General features: G+C 39.3%; 1 protein-coding gene across 2 annotated transcripts in view; it reads right to left on the bottom strand.

Moving 5' to 3' along the window:
- LOC126354204 (intermembrane lipid transfer protein VPS13B) overlaps nt 1–18,848 on the bottom strand; it is a 192,381-nt gene that overhangs the window by 61,923 nt on the left and 111,610 nt on the right. For both annotated transcript variants that reach the window (XM_050003660.1, XM_050003661.1), the window contains exons 13-16: nt 16,013–16,185; nt 9,310–9,501; nt 4,831–4,987; nt 2,938–3,072 (exon numbers count right to left, since the gene is read on the bottom strand). In XM_050003660.1, coding sequence (XP_049859617.1) covers nt 2,938–3,072; nt 4,831–4,987; nt 9,310–9,501; nt 16,013–16,185 — 657 coding nt within the window. The remainder of the gene's footprint in view (nt 1–2,937; nt 3,073–4,830; nt 4,988–9,309; nt 9,502–16,012; nt 16,186–18,848) is intronic.

Genomic DNA, 18,848 nt, shown 5'->3' with positions numbered 1-18,848 from the left:
GAATCAGCTGTTCAATACCTGATATCTATTGTCCAAAAATCTCACTGAAGTATAGAAATGATAACCACTTCTAATATAGATGTCTCTCTCTTATCTCCTTTTCTGCTCCCAAACTGTTAATAACCCCTGATATGACCAACATCTACACCAGTGATAGTCAACCTGGTATCACAGTGGGCAGTAGGCAGCACAGTGTTTACAAAATTATTTTCATTAGGTTTTCATACAATGTTTACATGATTATTTGGTAAGTAATTATTATTATTATACAATTTAATTGGTTGTACCTCAGATTTATAAATGTTATAGTGTTACTTCTCTTCTTCATAAATCACCATTACTGCGGAAAAGGTTGATGGTTCGAAAATGTTATTACTCAACAGTGAAACAAAAGTGTGTGCTGGGTAAAAAAAAGGTTAACTATACCTGATCTGCACTGCTAGTGAAACAAAAGTGGGTGCTAGGTAAAAAAAAAAAGGTTAACTATACCTGATCTGCACTGCTACTCCCCAATATCCATGACTTAAAGACTACTGAATAATTCCACCCACAAACAAACCTTAGACCCCTTCATCCATAGTTCTCTCAGTGTCAGTTCCTCCTGCTATGGCAACTGAGAACTTGGTTACAAGCATTTTTTTCTGCCAATCTGTTATCAAATAAAACCAAATTCTTCAGTTGTATTCTGCTGCCTTCCCATATATCCTGTCTACCTCCTCCTGATATTGTCCAATAATTCTTCTTCTCTCCTCCAAGGTATTTTTTTTAAATTGTTGTTTGCTTTGTCTGTGACACTGCAGTTAGGCAGAAAACTTTGATTGGTCTATTCTATGAACAATTAACGATCACCAAAAAATGCTAATTTCTTGTCTGACTTTCAGCTGCAGGAATCGGTGGAATAAGCAGATCTGCTGACCACACAACGTTTGTGTGAATTCTCCCTCCCTCCCATGTATTGTGCGATAAGAGATCTGCCAAAGCATGACAAAAAACATGCTAAGAATATTTCGCAACAATGTCTTCACAAACCTACAAACCTGTGTTCAGTTTTTTCTTTGACTGACTTGTTTTTCTATGCAATTAGCATTAATCAGTCACTATACTTTCCTCATATGATTAACTCCTGGTCACTATGCTCTCACCTTCTTCCTAATAAAAATATGTGGTCTTCCACTTGTGCTTAAATTTATTCCCATGCAGTCATTTAACTCTCTCTGTTACTATTTTTGCTACTGTGTAAGAAAATTCCTGTTCTGTACAAGTGAGCACATTTGATAATTAACTTGCACTCATTTTACTGTTTCAGGTTGTAGTAGTACACTATCACAGATGGCCGTTAAGCTGTATTACATCTAGGCTTGGCACACAGATGTAAACATCAAACGCTGAGTGCACACCTTATATTACACACTAAGATGCACCACAAAGGAATCATCCAAATGGGACTGAAATTGGTTCATCTGATGTACATGTACAGACAAACAAATGACTACAGTTTCAGAAAAATTGGAGGATTACAGTTTCAGAAAAATTGGATGATTTATTCAACAGAAACAGCTTCACAAATTGAGCAAGTCAGTAACACGTTGGTTCACATCTGGTCCTTATGCAAGCAGTTTTCGACTTAGCAATGATTGATAGAGTTGTTGGATATCCTCTTGAGGGATATTGTGTCTAATTCTGTCCAACTGGCACATTATATTGACAAAATCTCAAGATGACTGGAGGGCTCTGCCCATAATGCTCCAGACGTTCTCAATGGGGAGAGATCTGGCAACCTTGCTGGCCAAGGTATGTTCTGGCAAGCGTGAAGACATGCAGTAGAAATTCTCATCATGTGCAGGCAGACATTACCTTGCTGAAATCTAAGCCCAAGATGGTTTGCCATGAAAGGCAACAAAATAGGGCATAGAATATCATTAACACACCATTGTGCTGTAAGAGTACTGCAGATGGTAACCAGAGGGGTCCTGCTATGGAAAGAAATGGTACTCCAGACCATCACTCCAGGCTGTCGGGCCAAATGGTGAGTGACAATCAGTTGGTATCCCACCACTGTCTGGGGTAACTCTTCGGCCTGGAATCTCATTGACTGGAGTAGAATTGTCTTGACTGATGAGTACTGCTTCAAACTGAGCCCCGATGACCAGTGAAGATGTTCCTGGAGATGCCCCAGACAGCAGTGGGATACCAACCTGACTGTTGCTGACTGTGCTAGTAAAATTCTACCATAGCCAGCAAGGTCAGTGGATCTCTCCCAAAGTGAGAATATTTCGAGCATTATGGGCAGGGTCCTCCACCATCTTGGAATTTTGAAGATCGAACACACAGTATCGCTCAGGAGGACAGCCAACAACTCTATCAATCATTGTCAGTCCGAATAACTGCTTGCATATGGGCCAGAAGTGGACAAAACATGTTACTAGCTTGCCCAATTTGTAAAGCTCTTTTTCTTTAATAAACCATCCAATTTTTCTGAAATTGTAAACATTTGTTTGTCTGTACAAGTATGTCACATCTACCCATTTCTGTCCTATTGGTATAATTCCTTAATGGTGCAAACTCGCCCCCCCCCCCCCCCCCCCCCAACCACCACCACCACCATTTTTCTTTCTTAGCATGTATTTATCTTTTCTACAAGAAACTAATATAGTAATTTAATGTGTAATATAAATAGAATCCAGAGTGACTGATTTAAATATGGTAAAATAAATCTCAAGTTTTGTGACCTCCTCTCTTTAACATTGGGTACCAAAAGTTGTAGAAAATAGAGTTATACTGGTCAGTTCTGGAACAAACAGATATAAATTAATTACAATGGTGTAGGGATAACAGATTATAAACTTTCTGTGTCTTAAAATATCTTGAACAACAACAGTGAACTCATCTTTGACTAAGACGGGATCTTCTAACAATGCAATACTGTAATGCACTTACTCATTTCCTTTCTGGCATCCTGCAGTAGTGTTGTTGTATTGATAATATTACTAGTATGTGAAGCATTGAAGACCGACAGAACAATACACTCAATAACAAGCATTTTTGCCTTAGTGCACGTCACAGTTACAATTTCTGAAACCAAAACCACAAGGCTTAATCATGAAGGTACACAGTGAACAGTGAAAAACAATATTCTCTAAAAAATGAATAATACACATGAAGCATGCTAAAAATTAGTCTTGTTTACACATGCAGTATGTATGGAAGAAATCAAAAACATTTCGTCAGTCATTTCATAAATGAACAATTTGTAATTTTAAGAGCTACCAGCATAAGAAATGGATTGGACAAGAAACATTATAACTCAAAGCTCAAACAAAGAATAAGGTACTGTAAACTGCACAAGGCTGGACTACGAAATTTGAATTATATCTGAGAGCCATCCTGATCCACTGCTTTTAAAACTGTCATGTGTAATCCACAAAATTTGAGGAACTGGTTTCAATGAAATGCCACTCTGGATGTGCCCAACGTATGTAAGTAACCTCATAATCATGGAGTGTTCTTCAAATAAATTTTGACACATTTGGGGAACTAAGAAGTAGTACACTGTCTTGGTGAATGTACAGGTTGTGTGCAGGCTCCAATAAGTGAGGAAACAATTACACACCATCATCCTGTACATTCTTGTATCACTAACCAGTGAAAGGTGATGAGCTTATGTTATCATGGGGCTCATTCTGCCCCATATGAATATCCCCCATACTATATTATTGCCAACACTTGCCCCAACTGAAAGCTGTAGGTGGTGGCACACATGCCAGATGTGGATTCCAACTTAGTTGTATCCTGCCAGCAGCAGATACAAAAATGTCCACATGATTCATCAAACCAGACAACCTTTTTCCATGCTAATCTACATGTCCCATGACATACTGTGAGGCATGGTGCATACTGGGTAGGGTCATTTACACTGCATAACAAGAAGTTCTGTTCTGGTTTTGAAGGGTATGGCTGCTCACCAATAGATCTTTAGTGTTAAACAGGGAAGTCATTTGTTATAACATGGCTCACCTGAGCTGTTGCAATCCATGCTAGTCAACAGTGACCCAATTATCAACATATTGCTGGGCACAGCAATTGACTTATTGTGGCAGTATTCCACAAGATGCTCCTGGTATATCCATAATATGGCGATATGTGAAAAGCACCGAGCCTGCACAGAATCCTGTGTATTAGGCATCCATGATCTTGCCACAAACAAATTAACTGATATCATGCATTTAGTCATTTCTGTGATTTGATTATTATTGAAAAGATCAGCACAAGATCTCATGTTATCCCATTCAAAGGACAGGTGGAACTGTTGCATTCACCATGGCACCACAAGAACTATCTCTCCAGTTATCTCTTATTCACCTCCTCATGAGTGCATGTTGCTGTTTAACTTGACCCAAGTTAATAGATTTTGTGAAGCAGACCAAGGAATGACAAATGTTTCTTTAGCACAGTATACACTGAAATTAACATCAAGGAAAAGCTAAAATTGTGGTCAGTAACCAAATTTGAAACCAGATCCTTGACCTTTGCACAGAAAGTACAACTGATATCGCAGTTCCCCTGAAAGGTAGAAATATGAGTGTGAATCTAGGTCCAGCATAACAGTTCAACATATCACAAATGTACATTGTTTGTTTGTTTAATTATCTCTGTGGAAGTTACTTTATTAATATAATACAGTTTTACAAAAATCTGTGACCTACCTATGCAAATTTGTCAGTTAGATGAATACTACACTTAAATTACCGAATCAATACCACTAAATAACATTTATAAAACACACACACACACACACATTTTTACTGAAAGAATATCATGGCTACTACTTGCCTGTTTCTACAGTTTGCTCTATATGAGGTATAGCTGGGTCAACCCAGTACTGTGGAAGGACAATGCTCCGGTGACTGAATGATAAATTGCTTGGTAGCAGAACTGTAGTTCGCTTACAACTGGCATCCAAAATCAAAGAGCTGGCAATGCCCACAAACTGGAAGAGAGCAGAACGGTCAATCTATTTTTTTACATGTCATATTTTGAATGAAAAAAAAGATTAGATTGTTGCAACCAACAAACACAATCTATTTATTTATTCTGCACAGACCAAATATAAGATTTGTTTTGGACTGTGTTACAATTCATGTCATAATTTTCTGGGATGGTTATAAAATCTCAATATGTCACTATTATTTATAAGTAATATGGTGCAAAAGAAAGTAACCTATACCTCTCGAGAGTAATTTTTTAATGCTTTTAAATCACTCCAGCCATATACCAGGATGGTTCCTCTGAAAGGGCATGGTCGATTTCCTTCTCCATCCTTAAATAACAATTGATGTCTGTGCTCCACCATTAATGAACTCAATGTCTAAGGGACATTATACGCAAATATATCTTCCTTCCTATAAAATCTCTTACTAATAAGATATACCTTAAAGATACATCAAAGCAGCCTCCCTTTGGAAGTTTGTTAAACATTCTGATTCCCACTCCCCACGTGATAGGGGCTGTTGTTTGCACTTACTGTGTTTTGTCTTGGCAGAGAGAGAGAGAGAGAGAGAGAGAGAGAGAGAGAGAGAGAGAGAGAGAGAGAGAATCAGTCTTTCCTTATCCCGTCCACTAAAACTTCCCTGGCCAGGGCTTCTCGGTGACTTTTCCAAAGCACACCCCTTCTCATAAATCTCTCTAGTTTCTTAGTCTTCACTCCTCTTCCTTTCCCTTCAACACTTCTGCCAGGAGAAGAAGCCACTGGCTCTGACTCCAAGAGCTTGCATAAGTAAAACCTTTTTTTACATGTGTGTTCTCCTCTCTGAGAAAGAAAGCAACAGCTCTGAAGACAAGGGTTCTGTTGTCACTTTTACTTTTATTTGTGTCTTAGCAGCAGAACCAAGCACTGATTTCTTCAGTAGAGGTAACTTGCTGGAGTAAAACACTGTACCATCAAAGTTCACAGTCTCAATGTGGGCCCCAAGAAATCAATAACTGTTTAATATTTTTACATTTTTCCATAAGATTTTATACTCTGTATCAAGTTGTCCTGGCACAGTACACATCTTAGCTACACAAGTGCTAAATCAATGGACCGAAATCCATGGACAGCAGAGTCAGTATAAAGAAATATTACAGTCACCATTCACATTCACACCACAAATTTGACATTCAAATAAATCTTCTTAATGAAAAAAATATAATATGCAATGAATCTGGTCTTGGTTTTTGAAACATTTGACAAAAGTGTGCTTGCAGACAGACTTAATTCTAAACTAATCTGAACATAGGATACAGTAGTTATCTTTAGACAGATAGGGAAGCAAGTTGTCAACCATACTAAAATATAAAAATGAAGTAACTGTACAGAAATAAAGATATTCCAAACAGGCAAATTCTGAACACACAGCTACAAGTAGTCAACAGTATGCATCCTAACACAGTGAATGCTACATTAGAGCAAACTGGTATAGTACATAATTAACAACTTACAATCTAAAACATACCATATGAAACAGAAGACTGAAATCGAGAAAAGAGGAAGCTGGAAAGCATGTAAAAAGCCCACAGATAATCCACAGGAAAGTACTTACCAACACAGACAAGAGTTGCAACAATGAAATTCCATGATGGTACACACATAATGTAGTGTCACAAAAAAATTTACCAGACTCTGTGCAATCTTCCATCCCGGGAAAACAGGTGAGGCTCATTGTCAAATAATAGTGGTAATTAATACACTGCTATAATTTATGTAAATAATATTTATTAATCTTGTATGCTATTTCAAGTTACTGATGCAATAGTATTTTCTCTGTTTTGTGTAGTGTGTGCAGATGATATGACAATGTGGCAGCACTATCTATCTTCACACGAGGCTAAGCCAGTCTTATTCTGCACCTCTGCCATCCTCTCTCTCTCCGCGTGTGTGTGTGTGTGTGTGTGTGTGTGTGTGTGTGTGTGTGTGTGTGTTTGTGTGTTTTGTTTGTATAAAACTACAATGCACAAATATTCAGTCAAATATTGGTAAGATTTCAAAGTGGCACAAATATTAGCAACTTATTTGAAATGTTCAATAATGTGCAATTGTGCAATTACTAAAATGAAAAGAATATAGCAACCTAGGACTAAAATAGCAATAAGTTGCAGTTGGAATTGGCAAACTCATACAAATACCTGGTTGTTTATACTTTGTAGGGAAATGAAATGGAACGACCACATGGTTCAGTCATCGGTAAAGCAAGTGGCAGCCTTTACTTTATCGGTAGAATGCTAGGGGATTGCAACCAGTCTACAATGGAGGTGGGTTACAAATAACCCATGCTTCACATCCTAGAATATTTCTCAAGTGTGTGGGATCTTTACCAAATCCGACTAACAGCAGATACTGCGAAAAAGGTAGCACACATGGTCACAGGTTTGTTTGACGCATGGGAGAGCCCAACAGCAATGCTGAGGAAACTGACCTGACTGACACTTGATGATAGACACAAACTATTTCGAGAAAGCTTACCTGCAAAGTCTCAACAATAAGCTTTATACTACAAACCCCTATATATTGCTCCCATAGTAATCATGAGGACAAGAGCAGATTAATTGCAGCATGCACAGAGGCATTTAAATAGTCATTCTTCCCATGCTCCATACATTTATTTATTTAATCGTATGGCTAGGGCCCCCTGTCGGGCAGACCACTCGCTGGATGCTGGTCTTTCAATTTGATGCCACTTCGGCAACCTGCAGTCGATGAAGATGAGAGGATGGTGATGAGGACAGCACAACACCCCGTCCCTAGGCGGAGAAAATTCCCCGACCCAGCCGGAAATCGAACCCGGGCCCAGACGATTGACAATCCATCACGCTGACCATTCAGCTACCGGGGCAGACTTCCATACATTAATGGAAATGGAAAAAGCTCTAATAACTGGTACAATGGACATACCCTCTGCCATGCACAACTCAGTAGCTTGCTGAAAATGGATTTAGATATAGATGTTGCACACACTATTTCAATATAAACAGGAAAAGGAACCACACACTGTGTCACATCATTTCAACAATAGATACATACACTGACTACACACAAATCTTCTTACAAAGTGCCAATAAACATATCTTTGAACAAGGAGAATAGGCAACAAGAGTGGAACATTATAGAGGTAATTTTAGTAGTCAATGCTTCCCATCTCAGTGATAGATAGGGTGTAGTAGAAAATGGGAATAAAGACAGCAAACACTGACCACTGGAAGGAAGAGAGAGAAAAAAATTAAAATAGCTGGAGAAAGAAAAATAACCTATGCTTGTTGCAAGAGGAAGGTTTATGCTATTGTTACCAATGCAGACCAACAACTGCTTGAACATCTTCCCACTGAAAAGATCAATAAAAAATAGGGAAGTACCCAAAAAGTAAAACTAAAATCAGTGGCTGCAGGAGTGTGCATTTGGGTGTATGTGGTTGTTTGTATGAATGTGTCTACTTATTCCAGCAAAAGAGCAAGAGCTAAAAGTTTAGGGGGACTGCTGTATTCTGATACATGTATCTACGTGCCACACATCAGTCCACTACAAATGAGTGATTGCCTTCTCCTTATTTTATATTTTATGAATATTGCCCAGCTTTCAGAATGTATTTTCTCACTCTGCAGTGAAGTGTGCATTGATATGAAATACAAACACAGCACAATATTTTTCTGAAGGTAAAATTGGCATTTAAGGAATAGTTTGTATGTATTCTACAGCAGTAGCTCAAACTTCTAACTTGTCCTAGGCTTACAAAAGCACTTCTTTATAATTCTTCATTGGTAGCTAAACCTTTATCCGTTTGACATATAAAGAACCATGGACTCCTGGGTGTCTAACAATGGAAAATCCAGGACAGATTCCTGGGTATGTTGAATACAGTACTTCATCTCACTGGCACTTCAAACATCTGGGTACAGAGTGACTGCAACAATTTGTTTGTTTGTTTGTGTATGTGTATGTATGTAGCACTAAGCCAGTAAAATCTTTTGACACTTCACAACCTTAGATCAAGAATTTGCATTTTACAATCTCAGATTTTTTTGTTTGTTGAGCACCCTACACTTTTATGTTAGAAATTTTGTTCACATGTCATATAGGACCATTTGTTCTACATAAGTAGCATTATCTATCATCTGCAATTTACTGGCTCTTACAAGTGTCATACAAATTTTCAGTTATGGATATAAGACAAAGAACAATCATTCTACCCCTTATTTTTGGCTGCTTTATATGGAGCTCCTTAGAGTTAATAGATATATCTTTGAGCTATTATTTTATAGGTTGCATCTGTAAAATCATACCTTCACATTAAACATTGAATGGCACATATCAAACATGTGCTGAGGCGGAGACGGTAGTTGGCATGTTGTCTTCACTAGCCGCTTAGGATACATAGGTCGCACCATTTTTGCATCCAAGCACTGACATTCCAAAGTTACTTGAGGTAAGGAATTTGGTGCAAGCTGACACAATGGTTGTATTCGTGCTGATCTCTAAAACATACAAAGAATCACCAGTCATCATGAGCTCCAGAGGTTATTATTATTATTATTATTATTATTATTATTAAAAACTACCAAAGCTGCACGGATACACATTTATTATGTCACAAACTGTTTTCCACATCATGTAACATTGACAACAGTTTTCATAATGTTCTCCACAAAGTTGGGCCTATATAATGACTTAACAACTCTAATTATGAGATGTAACATTAAATGCAAACTCTGGAACATGATGATCTTATATATGCTAGTGTACATAGCACGCCAAGTTGCCTGCACTCACTACTCATCATGCTTCTGACAGACAGCTGATGGAGTGCTTATATGACACAGTGTTCCAGAAATTGCTTTCGACATTGTATGAGATAACTATCCTTCTTAAGTCATTATACTGGCACAACTCTATGAGGATTTGTTGCGAAGGCTATTGCAAGTATTCCCAGGTGATGTTCATTCAAAGGAAACCAGATGAGACATTATATGTGGGTATACAGATGTGGTAGTTTTGTATTAATATTAATCTTAACCATCTTTGAGCTGCTTTAATTACAAATAACATTAAAATTGTTCCATTGCAATGTGTGTCAACTATGTGACATAATAAATATAAAGAATCTTTGAACCACTTTAATTACAAATAACATTATTATTGTTCCACTGTAATGTGTGTCAGCTATGTCACACAATAAATTCAAATAACAAATTTTTAAAGTTACACGGCAACTCAATTACACAAAATATTTACTGTAAGTGAAAGAAATCTATGGTGGTTTTTTTGTGACACGTATGCAAAATGAGGGTCTTTGTGTCTCTTCTTGCTCTGTATCACAGGAAGATTTACATACATCTTCCATCCTTAGGCAGATCAATACGCAGATAGAGGTAAAGAATATTCATCACACTATAACTGCAACTACAAAAGCTTCAACAAACTTGAAGCTTCTGCTTCTTTGTAATAAAATCCAAATTTTAGAAATATTTGTGTCTCAACATAAGAACAAAAATAATAAGATCATAATGGCAGAAATATTAATTCATATCCTCATGATGTCTCCACTGTCCAGTTATAGCTTAGTATAAAGCAGTCTCTCACCAAATGAAAGTACATAATGTGTCAATCTATTTCACTTCACATTTTTTACGCAAATTCATTCTCAGACTAAGCGATTGCAAGAATGACACGGCTTTGACTCACTCTACACAGAACAAAACAATTAAGTAGTAAAACTGACGACAATGTAGAAATGCTGTAGGCTTTGGACCAACAGGTACATGCAGACAGCAGCAGAAAAATAAATAAATGTGAGAAATTTTAATTAAGAGTGTTACTAAAATACACTAAGTATTCTCTAGTGATAGTATGGCAAGCATGGGAAGAGAAAACTGCACAACAAGAAGAAATTAAATGGTATGTGAGAGAATACAAATGTCAGAGGCAAAAGGTGCAGTGAAAAAGAGGAAAGAAGTTGAAAGGACATTGGTTTGGAGACAGAGGAACAGAAAGAAGCAGAAAAATGAGAGCAAAGGAAAGGCAATTAGGTGATCATTTATGAACCCAAGTGTGCTGTTTAAAGAGTGTATCCAAGAAAAAAACATGGTCAGTGAGAATGGGCAATATGGTAGTAATCAGCAACATAGAAAAAAAGTTGTGGGTAGCAATCTACAACTAGGCTGACAGAAAAAGCATTGCATACTCTGAACAATAGAAAATAAATATGTTATAAGGAGCTGAGCAAAATGCAGTGCCAGTGGGTACAACAAACTAATACTGTCTGTCTCTTTGAATGAGTTCGGATTACAACAAAGGCTTACGTAAAATAATAATCACCAGAACATATATTATGACTAATTATTTGATGCGCCTTTTCACCACCAAATAGATGAAGCTACTCTTCAAGACATCCAATTTCAATGCAGTTTTTGAGAAAAAGTATTTTGGTTACTGGTTATTAGTATAATCTCTCACTGACAAACTGAGATGGAATGTAGATGGGCTCTAGCAGTGCAAAACCATACAGTGAGTACGCCAAGGGCAAGTGTAACAGCTTCATATTTTTCATCTGACTGCCACATTTTTTTCTGTTTTCTAATCATTGGTGTGGTATCATATTAAAAATTACTTTTGTCTTACCTTCCACTGTTGGCACAAACTTCCTTCTTAACAAGTTCAGTTCTGCTATTTTACAAGTTCATAATTTTCTCATAAAGCAATTGCTGGCTTGTTTAATAAAAGTTAGCACAATGATCCCAAAACAATATCCCCCATCCCTTTTCCGTCACGCAAAATTTTGTCCGTCACTCAGTATCATTACTTTACTGTTTAACAATAAAAGGAAAGAATGCTACTCACCATAAAGATAACATGTTAAGTTGCAGAAAGACTCAATGAGAAGACTGTGACAAGCTTAGCTTTCAGCCAAAGACTGCTTCAAAAAAGGAAACACACACACACACACACACACACACACACACACACACACACACACATTCATTCACACAAACAAGCACACCTCACACACACATGACCGGTATATCTCTGCCAGCTCGGACTGGAATGCAAGTGTCACATGGAACAAAAGCAAAAGACTGGAGATGGTGGGGAACAAGAAAGAATAGCAGGATACAGGTGGAGGGAGAGAAGAATGCTGTCTGGTAGACAGTGCAGGGACTAGATGGAGGCATGGCAAGACTGCCACCAAGCACACCATTGAGAGCGTGTGGAGCAAGGACCCGGGAGGGAGGGTGGGGGTGGGGGTGGGTGTGGATGGGGATGTGGGGGGGGGGGGGGGGGACAGGGTGCGGTAAAGGAGAGAAGCAAGATGGGGGAAAGAGAGACAGGTACACTGGCAGAGGGCCACACTAAATAAGGGTGAAGAGATATCAATAGGGAGAAGATGGCAGCACAGAGACAGTGAAAACTGTTGGGTGGAAGGTGTGGGCCACTAGGTTACCGTAGGCTGAGGCCGGGATAATTTCAGGAGTGGAGGGTGTGTTGTAAGGATAGCTCCCATCTGCGCAGGTCAGAAAATCTGGTGGTGGAGGAGAGACTCCAGATGACCTGGGTTGTGAAGCATCTATTGAAATCAACCATGTTATGTTCAGCTGCATGTTGTGCTAAAGAGTGGTGTACTTTGCTCTTGCCCACAGTTTGACAATGAGCATTCATCCTGGTGGACAGCGGGCTGGTAAACATACCAATATAAAAGGCTGTGCAATGATTGCAGCAGAGCTGGTATATGACATGGTTGCTTTCTCAGATTGCCTGGCCTCTGATGGAGTAGGATAAACCTGTGGCAGGACTGGAATAGGGAGAGCTGGATGGGTGGATTGAGCAAGACTTGACCACTGGGTCTTCCACAGGGATATGATACCTGTAGCAAGGAGTTGGGATTGCGAGTGGCATAGTGATGGAATAGCATGTTGTGAAGGTTGGGTTTTTGACAGAACACTACTTAAGGGAGAGTGGGAATTAACTTGGGTAGGACGTTCCTCATTTGAGGGCATAACGACTGCTAACGAAACCCCTGATGAAGGATGTGGTTCAGTCATGTTAGTCCGAGGTGGTATTGGGTGATGGGAGGGGACACTTCTTTGTAGCTGGCCCTTGGGGATAGTGAGATGACTGTGGGGTGTATGGGGGAAATGGCATGGGAGATATGTTTGCGGACTAGGTCAGGAGGATAGTGCCTGTCTGTGAAGGCCTTGCTGAAGGCTTCAGCATACTGGGCAAGGGAGTTCTTGCCACAGCAAATATGTCATCCCCAGGTGGTCAGGCTATATGGGAGAAATTTTTTGGTGTGGAACAGGTGACAGCATTGAAACGTAATACTGTTGATGGTTGTGTGTTAAATGTAGACAGAGGTGTTACGCCAGCCATCAGAGAGGAAGGGGTCAACGTCCAGGAAGGTGGCACACTGGGTTGAGAAAGACCAGGTGAAGCACACGGTACAGAAGGTACTGATGTTGAAAAAAATTGAGGATACTGTATCTTGGCTCCGAGTCCAGATTATGAAGATATAATCGATGAACCTGAACCAGATCAGGGATTTGGGGTTTTGGGAGGTAAGGAAGGTCTCCTCTAGATGGCCCATAAACAGGTTGGCACAAGAGGGTGAAATGGGGGTGCCCATGGCTGTGCCACAGATTTGTTTGCATACCTTCCCTTCAAAGGTGAAGTAGTTGTGAGTTAGGATAAAGTTAGTAAGGTGCATGCGGAATGAGGTAATGATATTTGAGCCTGAACGATGTTGGAAAAAGTAGTGTTCAATGGTGGCAAGACCACGAGTATGAGGTATGTTGGTGTATAGGAAGGTAGCGTCAACAGTGACAGAAACGATTCAAGAGGTAAAGTGGTGGGGATGGTGGAGAGTCAGTGAAGGAATTGGTTGGTATCTTTTGATGTGGGAGGCTAGATTACGGGCAACTGGTTCAAGGTATTGGTCACGAGGGCCAAAATTCTTTTAGTGGGGGGACACAATAATGATCAACAGAGGAGAGTCCAGGATTGTTGGATTCGCAGATTTTGGGGAGCATGTAGAAGGTAGATGTGTGGTGTGCCACTGGGGTGAGGAGGGACATGGATTCTGGGGAGAGGTTCTCGGTAGGGCTTAAGGCCTTACACAGGGATTGGAGATTACGTTGGACTTCTGGGAGGGGGCCACTCAGGTAGATTTAATTAATGGAGAAGTCAGACAATTGTCAGTCGCCTTCTGCAAAGTAGTCACTGTGACTCATAATGACAGTGGTGAAAGCTTTGTCTGCTGGTAGGATGATTAGGTCAGGATTTGTTTTGAGATTGTGTGTGGCTGTTCTCTCTTCTGCTGAAAGGACCAGCTACAAAGGAGCGTCCCCTTTGTAGCACAATACCACCCCAGACTGGAACAATTAAATCACATCCTTCGTCAAGGCTCTGATTACCTGAAATGAGGGACATCCTTCCAAAGATCATATCCCTGTTGAAGAACCAGGTACCAGATCTGCCCAATCCTCCCACCCAGCACTTCCTATTCCAGTAGTGTCACTGACTTATCCTACCCCGTGAGAGGATGGGGCACCTGTGAAAGCAGCTATGTCATATACCAGTTCCGCTGCAATCATTGCGCGCCCTTTTATACTGGCATAATAACAAACCAATTGTCCACCAGGACGAATGGCCGTCATCAAACTGTGCGCTAGAGCAAAGCAGACCACCCTTACCACAATGTGCAGCTGAACATAACACACTTGATTTCAATGGCTGCTTCAACAATACGTGTCACGAGGATCCTCCCCTCGAACACAAGCTTCTCAGATCTGCACAACTGGGAGTTATCGTTACAACACAATCTTCACTCCCAAAATTACTCTGGCCTCAACCTATGGCAACCTACTGCCCCACACCTTCCACTCGATAGTTTGAACCCTCTCTGTCCTATCACCTCATGTCTTCTCACGATCACTGTGGTGTGCTGCCTTCTGCCAATGTGGCTGTCTGTCTTCGCCCTTTCTTGTTCCTCTCCTTTTCCACTTCCCATACCCCCACCCATCCCAACTTCTTGCCTCACAGCCTCCTAACAGTGCACTTTGTGGCAGTCTTGTCATGCCTCCATCCAGAGTCCTTGCATGCTCTGCCAGACACCCCCCACCTGTATCCTGCTCCTCCATCACATTCAGATTGCATCTTTTTTTCCACATGACAGTGGATTCTGGTGCAAGCTGCTGGAGATGACGGTCACATGTGCATGAGGTGTGCTTACTTGTGTGAAGTGCCTGTTTTCTTTCAGTGAAAAAGGCTTTGCCCAAAAGCTAACTAAGTAACAGTATTTTTGTTGCGCCTGTCTGCAGTGCAACAGGTCATCTTCAGAGCGAGTAGCAATCTTCTCTTTTAGTGCTGATATCCATACCTGGAATTTCCATTGTTTAATTTACTGTATATATATTTTTTTCTGTACTAAAATATAACATTCCTAAAAAAAAAGACATTATCTATAGATTCCCTCTATCACTTTTGTACAAAAATAGGAAAGAGATGCACCATTCTATGGTTAAATGAGTCTTCCTTGCATTTGCCTGAACTGATTTAGGAATACAACACAAATTTTTGGATTAGAAAATGTAAACTGAAGATGGCACTTATCACTTCCAGATTATGGTTCATATGCTTAGTTATCATGTCATATTACTGAGTTCATATGTGCTACCATTTCTATGTTTTCACCATGGACCACCAAGGTTTTTTTTTTATGTCATATGTCATTTTCAAATGTCTGTCGTCTCTGAAATCAATAATATTATGTCTCTCCATACCATACAAAACAAGCAGACAGCTTTCTAAAAGAACAAGAGCATCAGACTAGACGCACAAAAGGCCAGGTTTCACAAAACATTGTATTCACAACTCAAACATTTACAGTTAACACACAGTAAGCAAAATGCATCAAAGGAACAGGTTACATTCTACAAGCAGCTCAGGAATTAAGAAAAAATAAGTGACATTAATGTTATGTTGAATGGAGCTAACCTTGCGTTTCCTGTTTGCCTGCATAACAGAGGGCTCAAAGGGAGGATGAGTCGCCAACTGCAGTTGTATTTCTGGTTTGAAGAATGTTATTTGAAACACTTGTACAGGTATGTTGGCTTCAAGCGCCTCAAAATCCTCTGCTGAAGCTGGTGGCAGCTGCTCACGGCTAGGCTCTGAACAGTTACTGTTCATTAAATTCAAGATAAAACATTATAGTCGCTACAGGTGTTATATTTCTGAGAGTGTGAATAGACAGATAATAAACATATATCAACAAAAGATTTTCATCATATTCAAGAGGTTAATGTGATATTATCTAAACTGTAGTCCTAGAGCACAAACAGAACAGTCTAAAACATTGGTATCACATACAAACTGTGGCCCCTTAATCACAACAAGCTAGAACTAAAAAATCTAAATATTTTCTGATCCTAATCAATAACAGGAAGGGAAGTGAAACTGAGAGACATGGTGAGAAATAACTACATCATAAAGCCCATATGGTCAAATAGCTTTTGTCTGTACACTTTTGTTCAGTGTTTCCAGTTCCCATGGTTTCAAGCATGCAAAATGCTTTTACATCCACCGATCTGTACCCTCAAATATTTCATTTCATTTTTCTGCTTTTGTTTTTCTCATTATTCTTCATTTTAGTCTGTATTACTTTTCTGCTGAAACATTCCAAGGCTGTACTGCCGGTCCATAGTGTCCAATGGGCAAAATATATCGGTGATCAGACAAGTCCCCATTATCAGATGTGCTGACGAATTGAGCTGCTGAGGGCAGGCGCCCATCTTAAATCCCCTCCCCAATTACACTGATGCCACCACAGACACCGACACCAGCATCTCAGTGACCGCTGACGCGTGGACACGGACCGCGGAGAAAACACCTCAGGAGCTCAGTACTTCAGCACATGTGATGATGGCGACATGTCTGAGCACCGAAATATTGTGCCTGTTGGACACTATGGATCAGCAGTACACCCGTGGACTGTTCGAGCAAGAAATACACCGGGAGAAACTGAAGAAGCACATGCATTACTTTTGGTTTTCATGTTTTAAAATAAGTTTTCTAGTATTAAATGTTTGAACACTTCAAAATAACTGTTACACAAACAAGTCTGTTTTTACGAACACTTCATTATATAAACATCTTATTTTTATAAAAATCCCGTTTCTTTCATAAACATTTCTTTAATAAAAATTAAGAAATAAGTGCCTTCTTATCAAAAGTCTTATAACAGTCATAATATCTCATTCAGCTGCAGTCTATTGTAAGTAGCCATATTATTTGCACATTTAATAAAATTCTAGATACAAAGGCAAATTTTCTGACTCACAAAGTCTTACAAGTTTAGTATTTTGTTACTTTTCTATCATTATGAATACATACAAAGAAAGCTAAAAAATGACAAACACGTTTTACTTTGACTAACACATTTGCCTACACACAGAGTAGTAATGCTGAAATTTTACTCTCATGTCAGAGATAAATGGAAGAACTGATAATCCACTACAAAGGATTAAGATATACTTACAAAATGTCTAAGTGAAACATATAAAATGTGAAAATAAGAAACAACAAAATGTAAGATTTCATTACCAATGTGATCGCAATTTCAACAGTACTACAGTAATGCAAACAACAACAGACCAACAAACACAAAGTGAAATATGGATGTGTTCAGTGACAGTCAGCAAGACCATCATTTTACTTCTAAATGGTAATGTACGAAGAAGCTGCACTGACCAGAAATCAGTAGTGTTTGTCACATGGTTAATAGTAAAATTATAATGTCAACTTATCAGTAAAGTAATAATACATTACAACATCATACCTGATGCAAGAAGAAACAGCGATGATATACTAGACAATAAACATTTCTCTTTCATCATTACGTGTGGTGGTGCCAGTGGAAAAAAGATTTGTAAAGGTTTGAAATTCTGTGTAAAGTCTGTTGCACGCCACTAAATGCTCTTGTTCTCAACTATTGGGTGAATAAAATCCCATTATTCATGCATCCTGGCCAACATTTCTTTTTCACCTCCACCCATACTCCTTTCATAGGTAGGCGTTTCTTAACACCTCAGTGACTCCTTTCAGACAGTAAGTGATATGTACCAGGTGTAGAAGTATGAAACTGGAATTTCCCTATAGATAGTGCAAGCCATCAGTGTAGGGCCTGTAAGACCATGTCTGCACCACCATCTGCTTCCTGTAACGGCTAACGACGAATGTCAATACACAGTAACCCAAGTTCCATACGTCAGTATCTGTTTCAAACTCATAAACATTTCGACTTTTGTGCCTATGAACCACGATTTAAGAACAGCATTGGTTTTCTGTTACCATGTGAAGAAAACTGCTGCAGAATCACACCAAATGCTTGTCGAAGCTTTCAGCGAACATGCTCTTGGGAAAACAGTGTTTCGAATGGTTCAAAAAAGTCAAAAGTAGTGATTCTGATGTCGGAAATGATGAGCACGGGAAACCACCAAAAAAGTTCAAAGACAACGAATTGTAGGCCTAACTGGATGAAAGTGATACTCAAACTCAACAGGAACTTGTGGAACAATTGAATGTGAAGCAGAAAGCTATTTCTCTTCGGTTGAAAGCTGTGGGAAAGTTGCAGAAAGTGGGAAAATGGGTTCCTCATGAACTGAATGAAAGACACTAAGCAAATCAAAAGACCACTTGTGAAATGCTGCTCGTCAGATACAAAAGAAAGTCATTTCTCCATCAAAAAGTGACAGGTGATGAAAAATGGATCATAAGCATCATACATCATGGGTGAATCCAGGTAAATCTTCGATATCCATTGCAAGACCAAATA

The sequence above is a fragment of the Schistocerca gregaria genome, chromosome 3 (assembly GCF_023897955.1).
Source record: "Schistocerca gregaria isolate iqSchGreg1 chromosome 3, iqSchGreg1.2, whole genome shotgun sequence".
In the NCBI taxonomy this organism is placed as follows: domain Eukaryota; kingdom Metazoa; phylum Arthropoda; class Insecta; order Orthoptera; family Acrididae; genus Schistocerca; species Schistocerca gregaria.
This window is presented reverse-complemented; position numbering and strand designations above follow the sequence as displayed.